Source organism: Benincasa hispida, chromosome 8, assembly GCF_009727055.1.
Source record: "Benincasa hispida cultivar B227 chromosome 8, ASM972705v1, whole genome shotgun sequence".
Lineage (NCBI taxonomy): Eukaryota > Viridiplantae > Streptophyta > Magnoliopsida > Cucurbitales > Cucurbitaceae > Benincasa > Benincasa hispida.
In genome coordinates this window covers 31,058,747-31,072,643 of record NC_052356.1, presented here as the reverse complement: position 1 = coordinate 31,072,643, position 13,897 = coordinate 31,058,747, and the positions used below count along the sequence as shown (strand labels likewise).

Sequence of the window (13,897 nt, the reverse complement as noted above, 5' to 3'; positions counted from 1 at the left end):
GCCTATAAGGCCTAGCCTCAGCTGGACAACCCCATATGTGAAGATGCCTAATACTAGGCTTCTTTCCTATCTACAACTCATAAGGAGTTTTGGCTATTGCTTTACTAGGTACCCTATTAAGGATATATGTTGCAGTCTTTAGTGCCTCTCCCCAAAGGGATTCTGGTAGAGAAGAATGACTAATCATACTTCTTACCATATCCTTAAGTGTTCTATTTCGCCTTTCTGTTACACCATTCATGCTGGGTTTACCCGACATAGTGTATTGCGGGACGATTCCACATTCCTTTAGGTATTTGGCAAAGGGCCCTGGACGTTGTTCACCTGATCCATCATATCTACCGTTATATTCACCACCACGATCAGATTTGACAGCCTTAATTTTCTTTCCAAGTTGAAGTTCAACTTCAACTTTGAAAGACTTAAAAAGGTCCAAGGATTGAGACTTCTCATGAATTAAATATAGGTACCCATATCTTGAATAGTCGTCTATGAATGTAATAAAATATTGTTGTCCATTCCAAGAGGCCGTAGGGAATGGACCACAAATGTCTATATGTATTAGTTCTAAGACGTTTAAGCATCTGTTGGCACCTAATTTTCTTATGTTTGTCTGTTTTCCTTTAATACATTCCATACAAACATTGAAGTTACTTAAATCAAGGGAATCAAGAATTCCATCTGACACAAGTCTCTGAATTCTCTATTTAGAGATGTGACCTAAACGCTTGTGCCATAACATAGCAAAATTCTCATTTAATTTACGCTTTGTACCACATGAATTAGATAACAGGATCTTGTTAAATGAAGCAAAAGAATCAAGCATATATAGATTATCAATTAAAGAACCGGACCAATAAGCTTAGAATCTTGAAAAAGACTAACTTTATTATTTTCAAAAAAACAAGAAAAACCAAAATTGTCCAAACTGAAAATAGAAACTAAATTTCGTCTAAATGACGGTACAACAAAAGTCTCATTCAGATCCAAATAACAACTAGGTTTTAAAAGTAATCTAAAATTTCCAATAGCTTCAATTGGAACTGCTTTGCCATCGCCCACATAGATGAATCTTTCAGCATTACTTGGCGGTCGGCTCCATAGGCAACCCTGCATTGATATACTTATATGAGTAGTAGCACCAGAATCTACCCACAAAGTATCTGTAGGTACAGAAGCTAAATTAACTTCAGAACAAACAAAAGTAAGTTTACCCTTTTTTACATGCTACTTGGCGTACTTGGGATAATCTTTCTTGAAGTGACATTTCTTTTTGCAGAAAAAACAAGGATTTTCAGTAGCTTGTTTCTTGTTTTTTATTCTGCTGAGATGTCCCTTCTGCAGCATCCACAATCCTCATTTTCTTCTTATCACGAGAGCCTATTGCTAAATGAGTACTTTCTGTCCTTTCTTTCTTAATCCCATCTTCTTCTTGCACACATTATGAGATAAGCTCATTAATACTCCATTTACCCTTCTGAGTATTATAGCTTATCTTAAACTGAGTGAATTGTGCAAGAAGAGAGATAAGTACCAGATGCACAAGTAAATTTCCATTTATCTCGATATCAAGTGCCTTTAATTTACCTGCGAGATTGGACATTTCCATAATGTACTCCCTTATGTTTCCATTGCCCTTATACCTCATAGAAGTTAAAGAAGTCAAAAGACTACTTGCTTCCCCTTTCTCATTTTTAGCAAAATATTTTTCAATTGGAGCAAGAAACTTATTGACATTTTCACTTTCCGTGATAGAGCCCTGAAAAGACTCCGGAATGGAGTGGCTAATGATCATCAGACACATGCGATTTGACCGTTCTCACTTCTCTATATTAGCCGTATTTGGTTGTTCCTCAGTAGAAGTAGGTTTATCGGTCCTTAATGCAAGATCCAAATCCATACACCCAAGAAGTATCTCTAGGCTTTCTTTCCAAATCATGAAGTTCGATCCATTCAACTTAGGGATTGAACTTAGATTTCCAGATATTTGAGTAAGACCAACTGAAACAATAAACAACAAAACATATGCTCACAATTAAAACATAACAAAATAATTTCAAATATGTGGTGGATCCCTTTAACAAGATACCTAGCACAACATTGATGTCCAGCCTTTGGGCAAAAAACACTAACTGTAAATGGTACTCTCAACGTAGTAATCAAAGTCCTGACAATTAACTCTGTAAAAAAAAAAAAAAAAAATAGCCTTTCTTTGGACCGACTACTTTTCACATGAGCAATCCTTATAATTGCCACATACTCATTACCACATGCATACCCACAATTTGGCCAAATAATTATCTTCCTTTGGGCCGAAAATTATCCGCATAAATTCATGAATATGCACATCTTATATTTCATAATTAAAACGATCTAGATAATAGAGGTTACTTTGGTAACATATTATTTTTGACCAATTCAATCTAAAATATAAGATACAATAATATAATAATATTATTGTACAAAAAATAAAGGAGAAAGAACACCAAATAGTCTTTTACAAAATTCACTTAATAATTGTATACACATAATACAATTAAAGTAACATAAACATGTGAATATCACAAAAATAATCAAATTGTAGATTTTAATTCACAAACTTATCAATCAAGAACTAAGAACCCTTTTCAAGAATTTCACCAAGTTATTAATCAATAAAACTTAGAAGCGGGCAAGAAGTTCAATCAGCAATTAATCCAAATAGTTGACAAATTCAATATTATCAAACTATTAAAAAATAAATTCACTAAGTTCAATCAGTTTTTTTTTTAACCTTAAAAAAAAAAAACCATCAGTGTCCAAAAATCATCAATCACAATTCATTTTTTTTTTTTTTGAAACTCATATTCATCAATTAAGTATTAACATTACTTTTCAGTTAAAAAAAAACAGCGACAACATTAACTTTTCCATTATCAATCAAATTTAAAATCGAACTCATAAAGTCATCCATTAAGAATTAAAGAAAAAAAAACTGATAATTAAAACCAAGAACCGCCGGCAAGACTTTAATTGGTAATTGACCGATACCTTCGCCCAACAACAACTCCAGTCAGTAGCAACTAAAGACCTAACTCCTTCAATCGGTCTTTAATTTTTTTTTCCAGTAGATTTCATCACATTGGTGGACTTTTGTCAAGAATGTTGAACTGAACATCCTTAATTTTGACAATAATAGAACTAAGGTTTTTTTTCTCTTAAAAAAAAACTTTAGGAAACCACGTTCAATCAAAATAATCAACCAAAAAAATTGACTTTAATCCACCACTAGCACATCATTTATAATCGGTGATGGGTATGCCAAATACCACAGACAAGAATACGAGTTGCAAGAACACATACCAAAGAAAACAATGACCGCCGAGATTTCCATCCTACCATCGATGAATTTACAACGCTGCTATAGTAAGCCAACCATTTTTTTTTTTTAATTCTTTAAATTCTTTACCGAAACCAAAATTTAATCAACAATGCCAATGGAAAATGCATAAACTAACAATCCAACATGAAATTCATGCTCTGATACCACTTGTTAGCATAAATTCTTTATATCTATATTGAATAGATAAACCCTAGGATCATTCATGTCAAATTGTCAAGAATAACATATCGGATTCCATTGCAAAATTGATGATAGCTTCAAGATGATGATGGATGACTATGGTCTTCCTCAACCAAAACTTCGAATGCCCTTAGTGGGATCTCTCTCTAGATGAGATTCAAGAAAGACGAAATGCTTATTGTTTTGGTATATCGGGGACCATAGCGCTAAGGTCTCTTTATATACTAGTTCAATTAGGGTTTCTATTAAACGTAATTAACTAGGAATGAATTTCTACCCATTAAGTCCATACTCAATTAGGAATCTAGGACCTTAATTAATTAGATCACATAATAAGGTCCAATCTAATAAAATAATTCAATGTGATAAATTATTAATCTACATACATAGTTCATATTTTAATTAAACATACTATTATTTAAATATGTCTAAACAGAAACTTGAAAGTAGAGAAATTGGAAGCAATAAAAAGAAGGAACCGTATAACTTCAGCAAAGAATTTGGGAAAGATAACATTGAAGGTCCAATTTCAGAATTTCGAAACTAAAACACAGAACGTAATAAACTTCCAAAAGTTTTTAATCCTTCCCTACAAACTGATTTTATCGTTCAGTACAAGATCGAAAAGTAAACCCCTAATAACTTCTTTTTGTTTGTTAAAGGCTCGTTTGATAATTTTTCCGTTTCTTATTTTCTGTTTTCCATTTCCTGTTTTCTCTTTTTTTATAACAAAAAAATAAGAATATTTTTTATAAATATTATTGTTCCCTGTTTCTTCCAATAAACAGAAATAAAAACTTGTTTGATGATTTTTTTTATAAAATAATATAAAAAAGAAGATATGTCATACATAAAACATTGAAAAAAGTATTATAAAAAATTTATGTCATCTAATATAAGTAAATCTCGATGACAATTAAACATAATAACAAAGTTGCGATACGGCTTATCACCAGCAGTCTACTCAAGGTTCCAACCTCAATGGTTAGCATCATATATCGATTTGGAGAGTGGATTGGTTGATTTTTTTTCTTCTGCATCTACGATTAGGATTTCTCAATCTCGTGACTAGAGCTTGGGGATTTTGTTTAGTTAGTAAGGGAGTAGGTAGGGGTATCTAACATTCCTTCCTTATGAGTGGAAATCCAATATATCCTATCCTTCATATGTTGTTCAAATCCGACACTATCATCTCTAACCCGAGCCATTTATTTTAAATGATGTCAAGTCAAATTAAACTTAATTATATTATTATGTAAATGTCATTATTGTAAAATATTAAAATTAAATTAAATGTCTTACTTAACAAAATTTATATATTATAAATTTCTCCTCAGTTTCAGATATACTAAATTTTTTAGAATTAAAATAATATATAAACATGCATATTAAAAAAATTAATACTCAAAAGTTGAAATATAATAAAATAATATATATATCAAAAATTAAAATAATATATAAATCTAAATATTGGAGAATTTTAAAATGCAAAATAAAAATAATAGATTTTTTAAAAAATAGCCAAATTAATAAATAATAAAAAATAGAAATAAATATAAAATAAAAAAGAAAATAAAAGTGCACATCTTGGAAGTTGAAATTTGAAATATAAATAAAATAAAAAAGATGAAAATAAGTATAAAAGAAAAAAATGCCTAGCTTAGGAGTTGAACACACACACACACAAAAGGTAAAAGGATAGTTTAAGCTTACATCACTACAATGGGGTAAGGATGAGTTTTGATGCATAAAAGAAACAGATCGCATAAATAACAAACAAAAGAGTAGTTTCGACCCATTTTCAGAAACATTTCTCAAATTCTAGAAACAATAAATAAGAACAGTTATCAAATAAGTTAGTTTCTTTAAAAATGAAAAACATAAAACGGAAACGTTATCAAACAGATCCTAAGAAAGTATATCAAAATGGATTAAAGTATAAAGAAATTTCAATGTGTTTTGAATAAAAAAAAAAAAAAAATTCTGGAATATATACATATATATATATATATGTAATATTTGGCATTATAAAACTTATTTCATGGAGATAAACTTGTGTTAATGTTGATTTGATGCAATATAGTTCAATCTCTAGTACTTGATTATCTGATTCTCTTTAAGGCATATCTACCAAATATAGCTTACAATTTAAATATAAGACATATCTTGTGCATTCTCATTCAATTCAAAAAAGTTGAATAAGAATGCACAAGATTACTTTGCACCTTTGAAATTTAATATTTTTTTATCTCATCTTACTGCACAAAAATTATCAAATCATAAAAGTATAAAAGTGAATTTTTGCTCATTAAATATCCTACGACTAAAGATTTAAGATCTGTTTGAATTGAGTTGAGAACAAAGTATTTTTCAAAAAACTCATTTTTATTTAAACATTTTTAATAAAAATGAACTAAAATACATTTAAAAAGCTATTTTGAATTGTTACCAAACACTCCAATTTCTTTGGAAATGGCTTATTTTTTAAATTAAACACTTTAAAATGTATTCTAAATATATCATTAAACTACGAGGCAGATTAAGTAACTCCACATCATCACCTGCCCCCACAACCAAAGATTTAAACTAAAAACAATTTGATTTTCGTTTTATGAAAAACGATGAAAAAATTACAAATATTTTCAGCCATGTTCATAATCATCCAATCCACCATTTTGTAACTTTAAAATACTAAATACCTCAAAGAATATGGAACTGTTCTAGCAGGTTTTAGTGTTCTTGTTGTCACAGTGAATTGATTCCAATCTCCAAAGAATCTTCAAAACGGTAGAAACTCATATTGATGATATGTTATAAAACAATGAAAACAAGAACCAACTAAGGAGAAGAGAAAGTAGAGATGATTATACTGTATATTCAAGTATATCATTCAAAGGTTCCAATGACCTTTGTTTATATAATTCACAAGATATGAAAAGATAAAAATATTAATAAAGATACGAAAGATATTTGGAAATATATAATCTATGAACATCCATATACCATTAGAATATTTATAACAAATTTTAAGTGTCATTTGATAACCATTTGATTTTTAGTTTTTGAAAATTAAGTTCATAAATACCGTTTTTGTTCCATTGTAATTTTTAGAATTGTTTTCAAAATTTAAGTTAAATTTAGAGGAAACTTATGAATAAAATAAAAGACTTTTTTTAAAAAAAAAAATTAGCTAAGAGTTCAAATGGTGTTCAAAAACCATGAAATATATATAACAAAAAATAGCAAGGGAACAAAACAGTTAGAAAATAAAAAAAAACTATTTCATTTCGTAGTGGTAGAAATTAATTTTTAACTACAGAACCTATTTAATCAGAAATATCAGTTGCTCCCAAAGTTTTGAACTCCATTCAAACTCAAATGATCCTTTTGTCTCTTCCTCTTCTCCTTTTCTTTATTTCTCCATTTCTCGGTATCATTTTAGAAGGAAAATAAGCTCTTGAGAGAAAGCAGTTAAAATGTCAATGGATAACCACTTTTCCCACAGTTAATCAATCAATCCTCCACGTCTTCTGTCATCAGTTATCCACCAGACCAAACCGTCAAATTACAGTTGGAAATTCAAACCTTAATTTACTCAAAAACTCCCAACTCCTGACAGAATTTGAACTTTTGAAGCATCTCTCTCTCTAATCCCATGATTCCCATAATGCATAAAGTCTCATCTTTTACACATTTTCTTACTTCCGATCCCTCACCCTTCCCTTCTCTTCTCCTACTCCTCCTCATCTTCACCTTCCATATCCCCACATGTCGTTTCTTCTCTTACCACCATTTTCCAAGGCCTTCTCTGTACTATAACAGTTGTGTTGGCCATCATAAGATACTCTGCAATCCCATTGCAATATCCAGACCTAGAAGGTTGCCTTGTGGTGGTTGGGCTTTACGAGCAGCGCCAATCACCTTACTCGTGGCGGCAAGTTGGTTGAGTCAGAAGGACTCAGCCGGAGTCACTGCCAGGAAGTGGGGGTCTCAGGGCTGCTGTGTTCTGACCATTTCGGATCACAAGGCAGAGGCTGAAGAAACTGGTGGTTGTACTCCTTGGGTTCTTGTTGGAATGATACTACTACTATTCAATATGGCTCAACGGCAGGCACTCATTCGGCACTGCTTGTTTGTAAAATGTATGTGATGATTGGCTCTACACGTTCAGAAAAAGAAAAGAATAGAAATGGACAGCTAAAGACTGATCAACACTTGTTTAAGTTTGTGTAAGACCTGCTTGTTTGTAAGAGAAGTTCATTTTCACTAATGATTGGAATGAGAGTTCAGTTTAAGTTTGTGCAAGACCTGTAAATCAATTACACTAACTAGTTGCATTGCTTTCTACTATAAATGATTAGAGAATGTACAGCAGTTACAGTCATATTGGTTGAACATTGATGAGATAAAAGTACTCTGGGATGAAAATATAGAGCTAGCATGACGTAAAATAGAATACTTTTAACGTCATCCAAAACCTTTATATTCATCTAATATCAACCGTAGAAAAATATTTTATGTAGCCCTTGTAATGGTTTACATAATCATTTCCACAAAATTTATGTTGGGACATCCATTACTAGTAAAATTACCTGTGATGGCATTGATTTGTGAACCGCAATCATTCTATGCCATATTCCTCTGCAGATTGTCAATAATTTGCAGCCCACTTTCTGATGCAATAACCGCCGTGCATCTGTAACACATGGGGAAGTATAAACGAACATTTCAACTTTTCTGAACTTAAATCCAGTGTGTTATTAGCAAATATATATATCTATATATATGGACCATGCTGAATAGTTAAGAACATGTGAGGGTTTTCAGAGAAGATATTTCCTACGGGATGAATGTGGAATGAAGTATAATTCAGAAGAGTATTACTTTTCAACTATGAATAACATCAATTCAACAAAATAAATCTATTGGATGAAGCTGATGGAAGGTTGATTCTGAAAATGAGGTATGAAGGCAGACGATGATGTCCAATATGTAGGATTTTTATTTTTTTATTTATTTATTTAAGTAAACAAAACTTTTCATTGATAAAATGAAAAGAGACTAATACTCAAAGTACAATGAGAAACAATGAAACAAAAGCAAATACAAGCAATTAAGAACTCAGAAAGAGTATGTAGCCGAAAGATGAAGACCTCGAGGATTGAAATAGCAAAAAAAAATTAAAAATTCACTCTTTTTAGCAAGAAGAACGCCATTTTAGCAAACAGAAGCAATGGAGAGAAATACTAACGGAAATTTAGAAATGACTCCATGATCTACGACTCCATTGATCTGATCAAGACTTTCCGCTACTTCAGCTGCAAATGCATTTCATTTCTTGAGAAATTATTTCATGACAACTATGAAGGGATGAAAACAGAGGCGTGAGAAGAAATTGTTACACACCTAGGCTTGATATAGGAGATGTAAATATGACATCCAGTACGTTATGCCCTTCTCTAGTGACAAGTGGGAAGTCGCCCCCAAGGGGACCTGCATGCCCAATCGATGGCCTCCTCCATACCTTCATATGAAAAATTGGATGTTATGGTGAAGTTTAAATAATCTGAAATAGGACTCCTGCTAAATACCGATGCTTAGAAACCAAAGGTTACGATTTCATATCGAATACATGTTTATGATTGGCATCTCCCACCAGAAACATCATTCCTTTACTTGAACAGATAGAACAAGATACAACTGTGTCCTTGAGATTTAAAGAAACATCGTTCATTTTCTTGGCCAAATAAAATTACTACATTACTTTCACTGGATAAGGACCTCTTTTGATTTAAAATTACTACATTACTTTCACTGAATAAGGACCTCTTTTGATTTTTCACCCTTATGGAAAATTTGACAATACATAGCTAATGACAAAGAAAAGCAAACAAATCAATATTTCCATATGTTGTGCATGGTTAAATAGGACATGCTATGTATAGATTACAAAAGTTATTCAAAATTGAAATAAAATATAAGATGAAACAACGTATATCCTTTATATTGTTTTGCCAGGTCTACAAATAATTAACCCCGGCCACACTTTTGAAATTTTTTTTTTTTTAATCTTGAATTTTGACTTATATAAAAAGTGACAAACAGTTCGTTGTCTCTTCATAATTTACATTATGTATGGCATTCTTCAAAAGAAAAAACTATGATGAGCATGCTGCGTATATATATAAAACTGTAAGATTCCTAAATATGTAATCTATTCATAAGCAGGTGCAGGATAAAGTGACGAGTTCGGCTTTCTGAGCTTTACATAGGTAAATAATAAAATCAAGGAATCCACTTAGTAAAAGTAGCATGCAAAGTCTGATAAAGTTGTAATCCATAAGTACAAAGCTCACCTCTGCATCACCTAAAAAGAGATCATCAATTTCTTCTGCAGTTTGCATCCAATTAAGCTGAAAATAAATTCAGCTTTCATCATTAGCTATCTGGTAATCTATATCATATATAAGCCATGCTATAGATTATAATGATGTCTTCTCACAGAATTCACTAAAACCGGAATCGAACCCTCAGGGCCACCCATATATTGGCTTTCTTTTATCATGAATGCAAGCTGGTTGGAGGCATTTATTATAGACTGCAAAGAGATGAAAGACAAGAAATGAACATATAACATAACAATATATCAATATATTCTAGGTCTTGCAGTTTTAAGTCTTCACATGACAAACACCAAATTACTATCATACATTAAAAACAAAATTGTTTATGATAAATATAAACGATTGGTTCCAAACTCAAGGATCTTTTCCCTAGTACAGGTTGAAAATCGTAAGCACATTGATTTAAGAGCTTTTGACGAAAGGAAGATTTTATTCACCTTCTCTTGAATTATTGAATCTTCCACTTGCGGTTTCCTATGCCCAATGACAGCAATAAGTGTTCCTTCTTCTATAATATCAGCATCATCAAATGAAAAATCAATCTACAAAAGAACAAACTTCTTATTTACTTGACTGAGGTTTAACATAAAAATAACACTAAAATAAAATTTTGATAAGTACCATTATTTTAGACAGAAAAAAATGTGCAGATATAAATAATCTTTCATGTCACTGGAGAAAAAATGAACTTTTCACCTTCAATGCCCAACCTTTGAAGAGTATCTAAAATGCATTTCTATTCTATAATTCACTATTAGGGACTTTGTGACTCCTATTTGGGTTAATTGGGTTCACTACAATTACTAATTTTTTTATCAACAGAGTTCTTATGAGAATCTTAGTAATATCCAGAATAAATTAGGGTTCTCTGGTCCATTATCTCAGTTTCTCATAACTTGGTAGGCCACAAAAACTTTTCATATTCCTCATGCACCCTGATGATAAAGAAACGTTATCTCAGTTCCTCATGCATCCTGATAAAGAAACGTTAAACAAATATGAGGAGTCTCTCATCTACCATTTGAAGGTTTTCCCTTTATAACTAAACTTAAAGACTGCCTTGGCTTCAAAATGCACTCCAGTAAAGAGCATAATGAATTAAGAATTAGAAGTTTAGCTCACTTGAGAACTATCATTGAACTGGTCTAATGGAATTCCTGCCTTGGCAGCTTCACTTGCACTTGCTATGGACCTGCATCAAGTCAAGGAAACTGACACAGTGCGTTAAGAATGAAACAACAAAAAAGCAAGTTATTTTGTCTTCCAGAAATAAAAACATGGTGCATAAAGAATGAGAAGTACAATAAAGATAGTCATTGTCTCAAATTACAAGTGTAACTACAATTATTATGACTTGACAGTTAAATTGTCTTTCAGAAATATCATTAACAAGTTGGAAGTCACTCAACTGGTAAATATGTAGACATAGTCTGCACCGAAAACCTCAATGTAAAATAGGAATCGGAACAATGTAAATGTCATAGTTGAAATTGGGTGGAAAGAATCTGTAAGGTACCTATAGGGATATTGGTACGGTATCAGTAAGAAACATAAGGGTAATTAGTTAGTGAGTGAGTTAATGTGTTTGGTAATAAATAAAGGGAAGTGGTTTGAGGGGAGATAAGCAATTGATGAGTGTTGTAGAGCTTGAGTTAGCATACTCAAGAGGGAGGTTCCAAGTACCTTTATACTCGGGTTATCTTGTAGTTATTCCGTTATATTTCAATATATTCCAGATCTTAATTCTAGTTAGGAGGTACCCTAAGAGAATCTCAATTTGGATTGTGACCTGACATCTCCAATGGCTTCAAGAGATATGCACACTTTACAGTACATCTTCACTAACTTTATACATCCAAGAATAGAACTTTAAACACAAAACAGGTATAGATACCTGTAAAGAAGATTTTAATAATTTCTAAAAATGCTTCCTCACATCAATCCAATCCAGTGTCCATAAGAAAGAAGAGCATGATAACAAACTGCCAATTGTTTTAACGAAGGTCGAATTGGAATTAGGTAAATGATGAAACCATGCAGAAAGTATTTGACACTGTCAATGAATTCAAAGGATAGTAACTCACATGGGTACCCCAACTATATCTTTCAAAGCACCTGTCCGAAGCAGCCGGCCAAGATATTGAATGGCCATACCAGAAGCTTGTCCAGACCCCAAGCCAATAACCATTCCACTTTTTACATATGCGTCCACCTAAATTACAAAGAATCACGTCAATCATTTTCCTCCAGAACAAACATACCCTCTAGTTAACAAAAGCATCAGCGAACTAGTTCACATATAGATCAAATAATCACAAGACAAAAATCATGGACTCCTCTAAATATTTCAATTTAGACTATCCATCCATCATTTCACTAATACCCTTTTAAGATTTTTCAATCCCGTGTTTTGATCCTTTCTTAAACCAGAAGGGCCAAATCATCGATTTATCCAAAAGCTTAAGCTGATGGGTGAAGTAAATTTAATATTATATTAATATTTTAGCATTTTTCCTCACTTGTGGGCTTGTAATTTGTACAAAACTCAACAATTTGAAATCAATACTAATTAGAGTGGAAATAACATTTCAGGAGTTTAAACATAGGAATTCCTGAACCTCCTAGACCTCCTGCTCTATTACCTTGTATCGATTGACCCAAAAGCTAAAGCTGATGGGAGAAGTAAATTTAATGTTATATCAATACTTTAACACTAACAACACTTCACTCATAATCCATGTCTTTTATTTGTTTGGCAATATACCTATAAGCTAAGAAACACATACACTTTATTTTGGCTATTGTGTCCATGACCGATACTTGGACACTCCGACACAAAATCGAACACTTAATAGTACAATAGATGTGTTAGACATTAGTTGTACAAAGTCAAAATAGGACCAACATTTAGTAGACATGCATCAAACACTTCTAACATATACTAAGTTATATGACAAAAAAAAAATATTTGAGAGTAAAATACATCAAACTAATTTTTTAAGCATAGAAATGAATAAACTCATTAACTTTGAATTTCCTTCTTGTTTAAAAATGATATGTATTTTTTAAAATGTATGAACTCATTAACTTTGAATTTCCTTCTTGTTTAAAAATAATATACATTTTTTAAAAGGTATGTTTTAATAAATATGTTCTTCCTGTGTCCGTGTCCTAAGTTTTTAAAATGCATCATGTATCAGATCCATATCTATGGTTCTTAGCTTCAATGAATCACTGCAATTGCTGCTTCTCCCATTCTAATCATTCCCATTTGCTCAAATCAATTCACCAGTTCAAAACGCTAGGTAAAAATAAAATCACACAAATATATACATACATATATATATACAAGCAACGCTGCGCCTTACAGTCACATTATGATTACACCGAGAAGATTCATTCCCAAAACAGAGTTCATGCATCTCTTTTACCAGAACAAGGAAAACACGAGAACGCTATCAATCGAGACATTGATTTCAAAACACAATCTAAGAAATGCTCGTTACTTGCAAACCATACCGTATGCTTGGCTGCTTGAAGAAGGGGAGAACCACCGGCAAGAACGGAGGTTGAAGCAGAAATTATGAAGCGATTTCTTCCAAGTTTGATCTTGGGGCTACACTTGCGCAAAGTAATGGATTTGGAGGAGCATGTGTAAGGAGAAGTTGAAAGCGAAGCAGCCATGCCCACTCTCATTCCGCCTCTCTTCCACTACTAATAACTTTCAGTTGAGATTCAAGCAATGGAGTGGATAAGAAAGCTTGAGGTCGAGGCTCAGTGTCAGTGACATGTACGGCAGTTGTTTGGGGCTTGGCCATGCTAATGATTTTTTTAAAGTAATGTTATTTAATTAAATATTAACAAAAATAGAGTGGAAGGTAAAGTAATGTTTAAGGTTACTAAATTGTGGACAGTATACACGATTGCATTA

The 13,897-nt window shown here is 32.0% G+C and overlaps 1 protein-coding gene across 5 annotated transcripts in view; it reads right to left on the bottom strand.

The window, feature by feature from the left end:
- LOC120083612 (probable ribose-5-phosphate isomerase 4, chloroplastic) overlaps positions 1-13,662 on the bottom strand; it is a 43,429-nt gene extending 29,767 nt beyond the window's left edge. For 2 of the 5 annotated variants that reach the window (XR_005483476.1, XR_005483477.1), the window contains exons 1-9: positions 13,486-13,662; positions 12,051-12,178; positions 11,089-11,158; positions 10,404-10,508; positions 10,065-10,160; positions 9,919-9,975; positions 8,969-9,086; positions 8,814-8,880; positions 8,155-8,258 (exon numbers count right to left, since the gene is read on the bottom strand). Coding sequence is in view for 3 of the 5 variants with exons in the window: in XM_039039435.1 (XP_038895363.1) it covers positions 8,189-8,258; positions 8,814-8,880; positions 8,969-9,086; positions 9,919-9,975; positions 10,065-10,160; positions 10,404-10,508; positions 11,089-11,158; positions 12,051-12,178; positions 13,486-13,662 (888 nt within the window). In the remaining 2 variants the exon portion in view is untranslated. Of the gene's footprint in view, positions 1-959; positions 1,111-6,200; positions 6,340-6,824; positions 7,722-8,154; positions 8,259-8,813; positions 8,881-8,968; positions 9,087-9,918; positions 9,976-10,064; positions 10,161-10,403; positions 10,509-11,088; positions 11,159-12,050; positions 12,179-13,485 lie in introns of those variants that run through there. The other 3 variants (XM_039039435.1, XM_039039436.1, XM_039039438.1) reach the window with 3 other exon arrangements.
- Between the last annotated feature and the right edge of the window lie 235 nt (positions 13,663-13,897).